Source organism: Rhizophagus irregularis, chromosome 12 (assembly GCF_026210795.1).
Source record: "Rhizophagus irregularis chromosome 12, complete sequence".
Taxonomy (NCBI): domain Eukaryota; kingdom Fungi; phylum Glomeromycota; class Glomeromycetes; order Glomerales; family Glomeraceae; genus Rhizophagus; species Rhizophagus irregularis.
In genome coordinates, this window is record NC_089440.1 from 3,783,313 (window position 1) to 3,789,688 (window position 6,376).

At 27.4% G+C, this 6,376-nt stretch overlaps 1 protein-coding gene across 1 annotated transcript; it reads left to right on the forward strand.

The window, feature by feature from the left end:
* Positions 1–3,434: 3,434 nt before the first annotated feature.
* On the forward strand, positions 3,435–4,011 carry OCT59_004361 (uncharacterized protein; the record flags this gene model as incomplete). The annotated part of the gene is made up of 2 exons (XM_066148233.1): positions 3,435–3,586; positions 3,675–4,011. The coding sequence occupies 2 exons, from the start codon at positions 3,435–3,437 to the stop codon at positions 4,009–4,011; spliced, it is 489 nt and encodes a 162-aa protein (XP_065996854.1).
* Between the last annotated feature and the right edge of the window lie 2,365 nt (positions 4,012–6,376).

Sequence of the window (6,376 nt, forward strand, 5' to 3'; positions counted from 1 at the left end):
TAAATTCGTTACTTATTTTAAAAATAAGCAACGTGTTTTACCAAGTTCCAGTAAAAATTTATTGATTTATAATGGAAATATTCAGGAAGCATATCAAGAAATAATCCAGTTATATAATTTACAAGGCATGTATTAATTATTAATAATTATTATATACTATATATACTTATTTTTAATTTATATATTTAGGAAATTTGATTTTTAATCATGTTGAACATTCCATTTCAAATCATATGAATGATCCTTTCCGACCAGATGACTTAAATCATCATGCGTCAAGTAATTATGGTGTTCCATCCAAACCTCCAGCTAAACCAAGAAAAAGAAATCCATTACAAATGCAATTATCAAATATACCATCAAACCCTCTATCAAATGATTCTAATCTACCATTAAGTTCATTACCACTACCATTTTCTGTGCAAAAAAGACAGACTAAAAGGATCAGACAAAATTTGCAAAAAAATAATGTACCAAATAGAAAGCAGTTTTAAAATGATTTTGATTGATTTATATTTTAATTATAACTATTTTAATCTTATTATTTTTTTATTTATTAGAATTTTCATAACAAAGAGAATATACAAACATCAAGTTCAATTTCTAATAATACTCAATTTATTTTACCAAGTCCAAAAAATCAAAACTTACTGAATTTACTAAATATGATTTTGATGAATTTGATGGATTAGAACCACTAGAAGACGAATTAAATATTGATCAAAGTAAGTATTATATATAAATATTTTACTTATACAAAAATTAATATTAATTTATTCAATAATGTATAGTGAAAGAAACTTGTCCTTTTTGTGATGAAATATTACCCGACCTGATGTCTGATAAAATGAAACTAGCGTTAGATAGAATAAATAATAAACAAGGTATTCAGTTGGAATTATTTATTATATATTAAAAAATTAATATTTCAATGATATTTATTAATTAAATATTTTATAGGAAAAATTGAAGAATCAGATCGTATAGATTTTTGCCATACTCACTTTGCAGAACTATCAATCGTTCCAAGTGGCATTGCGAATAAATACCCCCTTAACATCAATTTTGATGAGTTACCCCATCGTATCCATAGATTTAAAGATGATCTCACAGAAATTATTAATGGTAACGCTTATAGTTATTATCTTAACCTTGCAAAACAAGTATATCAAGAAGTTGGACATAGGAAGGCTGCAACACCAATGATGTTAATGAGTCGATTTGAAAGCTTAAGAGTGAGTAATTTTTATACTAAAATTAATTTTAAATTAAATTCTGTAACATACTAATTAAATCTACAAATTAGCCAGGATATTATGGATCTAAAGGCGCTGTTTTAATCGCAAATACTTTAATTGATTTATTCATAAATACTCGTATTCTTACGGCTGTAAAATCTTATCCGTTACAATCAATTAATTATATTCAGGAAGTCCTTGTTCCTGAAACAGCAATGAGATTAATATTTGAAGATATTGGTGGTAATAGTTCTTTGGAAACTGCACGGAACATAATGATAGCTAGTAGTGATTTTAGTGATTATGTGCATAATTGTGATAATGAATAAAAAAATGATTATTTGCTAATATAATTAGATAATAAACAAATAAACAACTAATAATAAAAAAACAATTTCATTAATATAGGTTTGTAATATTAAATATTAAATTTAATTTTTATACGCGAATCAAAAAGTACAGCGATTGGTTACACAATTTGGTGAATCAAAAAAATCCGCTTTGTGAATCAAAAATGATATATTTGCGTAGAATAGTATTGATGGACGCGAAATATTGTCTGATCAATTCAATATTTCAAGCCTTAAGTATCTCATTTATAATCAGATAAAAAAAAAGATATTATTATTCATAATGATAATTATAATGATCTGAACCTTTGGAAGATTGACATCGCTCTCAGTAATAAACTTGAAAATCTTACTGAAGAACAAATTTTTAAAAATGGCGAACGGTTGTCGTCTTAAGGAATATTTTCCGGATCTAAATACGGTTAACAATAGTATTATCGTCATACAATTGGCCAGTAGATCAGATCGTCCGATCTGAATCAGATTTTTTTTTTTACAAACCCTTTCCTGGACGAACGGACGCCGAACGACCAAGATTTAAAAGAACGAACTAGGTAAGTTCGTTTCTTTTTTTTTTGTTATTTTTACTTGAGGGAACGTAATTAACGGTTCCCTTCTTTTTTATTAGGAAGCCTGGACGAACGAAGCCTAACGACCAGGATTTAAAAAAAAAGAACGAACATATGGTAAGTTCGTTCCTTTTTTTTAAGGTTTTTTTTTATTTTTTATTTAAGGGAACGTAATTAACGTTCTCTTTCTTTTTTTTTAGGAAACCTGGACGTGGACGAAGTCGTTAACGACCAGGATTTAAAAAAAGAACGAACTATGGTAAGTTCGTTTCTTTTTTTAAGTTTTTTTACTTAAGGGAACGTAATTAACGTTCCCTTTCTTTTTTTTTTTAGGAAACCTGGACGAACGAAGTCGTTAAGACGTTAACGACCAGGATTTAAAAAAAAGAACGAACTATGGTAAGTTCGTTTCTTTTTTTTAAGTTTTTTTTTTATTTTTACTTAAGGGAACGTAATTAACGTTCCCTTTCTTTTATTTTTAGGAAACCTGGACGTGAGACGAAGCTGAACGACCAGGATTTAAAAGAAAAAAACGGTATAGGTAAGTTCGTTTTTTTATTTTTATTTTTATTTTTTTACTTTAAGGAACGTAATTAACGTTCCCTTTCCTTTTTTTAGTACAAGGACCAGATCCGAACCAGATTCGGATCAGATTCAAATCGGATTCAAATGGATCCGAACCAGATTCGGATCAAATTTAACCAGATCTGATCAGATTCAGATCAGATCAGATCTATTAAAATAAAAATCAGATCGAATCAGATTTAAGCTGAATCCGGTCTGAACCGCCGATCTGTTAGGAGCACTACCCACCACTGGTAAGTGTCTCTCAACGTTTTACCTCTCAAACAAGAAATGACATAAGTTTGTAATGGTTCACTAATTTAAATCATCTTGCTCGTACAGGTCTTAAACGGTCAGTTTTCAAACCCAATTTCAAGATACAAGGGTTCGTAAAATTGTGAAAACCAAAGGTTTCGTGGATATTGCAAAAAATTTTTATGTTCCACTTGAAGTTCTGGAGTCAACCCGTGAACTGGAGGAAGCTATAAATGAGAATGTGTGTGTACTCCTAGTGGGGCATTTCCAATCTGGAAAATTGTCAACTCTATTATTTGAAAAATATCAGAAAGAATTATTTTTATATACAATCATCAAGGTTAGCAATGGGATTCTTTCGTGGGTTATGTGACCTACTTTTCTTGAATTTATGTAAGAACATAATTGATTTTGATAAAAAAAATTGGGAGAAATACGGGGAAGAGATGATAGTAATCATGATTGATGAGTTTGACCAATTTTTACTTAACATTCACCACCAAAATGATACAGTCTATCAGATCGATAAGTTGCCACAAGAATTGTCACAAGAATCTCAATACATGAAACAGCCCCACTCCTGTCTTCAACAGCCAGTAGGAATCTTTCCGTCCCCATTAAATTCAGTAAAAATCATTGGTGTCAAATTTTACAAAAAAACAACACATAAAATTTTTTCATGATATCCAAGTAGATAGGAATCTTGATTTTAGTGAAAAGGTTGTTGATGATATTTACAGCTGTACTAATGGTTATGCTGGACTAGAAGGTCTTTTTGCATCTTTGTGTATTGAATATGCTAGCAATAAGGTAGTCCTTGACTTTAGTAAATGGAATGAACGCTTCACAGAATTTATTCGTAATCCTCCAAAAAGAAAGATTAGTGCAATTAAAGTCATTGAAAAATACCTCACTGAAAATACTGATAATAATGATAATACTAATACTTATATCAAAGATGTGAGGTGTCTTTTAGAACATTTTTTACAAAGAGAATCTTTGCCATCATCAGAATTTAATGATAATGACATTTAAGGTTGGTTGCCATAAGTAACAATTACTATATATTGAATTACAACCTTTAGCAGTTGTAATATTATAAACATAAGTTGTAAATTGGCTGTAAATACTACACTATTGTGGTTAGCTAAAAGATGATAATTTTGATTTACAACCATTATATTTACTTGACTTTTGGATTTACAACTATTTATGGAGACCAACATTAATAATATTGCCATTGTGCATTTGTGTGCAATTGGCATTATTAAGAATCAGGACAATGATTATGTGTTCACTTCTAATATTATTTTCGATCTATTGTCAAGTACTTATTATCCTTTCTATAATGAAGTAACTCTGCCAAAAATCACAGTTATTAACTCACCTCAAGACTTTTTGATGAAAGTTTTGGACCTTTTAAAACACATTTGTCATGATGTAATTTTTGATCCCTTAGCCACCAATCAGCACTCTTTTTCTAAAGCAGTTATTCAAGGAGAACTTTATATCTTATTATGTGTGGCTGTATCATATCCATTGTTTAAAGTTTTTTGTGAAACTGAAACTTTGAGGAAATCTGAAATAAAATGAGACATCTGGGTATGCAATAGCAATAAGTATGGAATTGAATGTAAAGTCAATAAGGTTTTTGATAATGAAATTAAAAGTGCAAATGAACAGGCTATTGGATACACAGAAGGACAAAAAAAAGTATGCTGTATGTTAGTCTTAAACTTTGTACTGCAAGATAGTAAGCCTCATGGTTATCAATTCACTTTTCTAAACATTGATAAGCCAAAAAAAGGAATTTACTTTGAAATGGTTCATATATTATATTCACAAGCAACTCGAAATGCAAAAATCCTTTGCAATGGTATGGAGGATGAGGAAATTCAAATTATTATTTAAAGATTTTAATAATTCCACATTATTTATTCCCTTTTTAAATAAACTAAAATATTCTTCATTTTATTCATTCTATTCAATCTTTAATGTGAACTTGCTAAATTTTTTTCATTTAATAATGTTCAATAACCAAATGATGTTATACTTAACATCAAGTAGTCATTTATATAGTGTTCATTTAATTCTTCTCAATTCACTTTTTAAATAATGTATTACTATACAATATCCACAATGCTAAGAAAATTAATTATATCTAGGTATAATATATATTATTTTATTATAAATAAATTCTATATGTAGATGCAAACTACAATTTATAGTGCTGAAATAAATAATGTAACATGAGAATATTTCGCTATGTATTATACTGATCTTTTTATTTTTCTGATACTTATTACAGACGAAAAGCAAAATTTTATTAAAATAAATGACAAGTAAAAAGTTTCAATTTTAACTACTACTTCTGTAAAAAAACTTCACTAAGCAATTGAGTTAAATAAGTATTAAAAAATTTACTGCATTGACGATGTACGTCGTGAAGTTAAGGTGCGAAATTGTATAATTAATGAATCATTTATTGTAAATCTTTAAAAATTTAATAATATAATGATAGTTAACCACCACATCTGTCTAATAAAATTTAAAAATTAAATTTTATAAATTTTTGAGATTTATGTAATTTGTCAAATGATATGATTACATGACATATGTTTAGACTATTTTTATACTACTACTCTTTCTCTTTCATTTACCTCTATTTACCACATTTATTCCATTTGTTTATTTCATTAATTCATTTATTTCATTTACCCTTATAAAATTGCATGAAAAGAACATATGATACACTTTTTTTCTCTCATTTTATTCATTTTTTTTAAAATATTGCTATTATTCTTTAATATTATAATTTATCAATAAAATATACATTCATTCTAAAATTAGCTTCTTTTCTTTTTAACAAACAATTCATTAAATAATCTATCAGTCTCTTCTACTCTATAATTATACATGCCACCCAAATTATTTTGGACTGCCGTAATTATAAGTAAAATCCCAAATTCAATTATGGCATCCCAAATTATTTTGGCACTTTACATAGTAAATTATATATAAACCGAATGAATTATGGCATCCCAAATTATAATTATAGCATCCCAAAATAATTTGGGCAGCATGTATACTATAATTTAAGCTATTATCTTCATTAATATTCTCCATTCTTATTCTTTTTCTTTCTTCATGTAAATCTAATGTAATAAAAGATATATTTTTGGTATTTTCAAAAGCTAATTGAAGTTTGTTTTATCTGTCATATTTGGATGACATTTTAAATCATATTTGTTGAATAATCCTTTAATTTGTTGTTAATATATAACAATATAGTAAATACAAGATTTAACAAATTCATATAATAATGGAAATTCATATATTGGTAAATTAGGTGAATATGTAAAGTTTATAAATTTTTCTTTAAATAATAGATTATCCAATG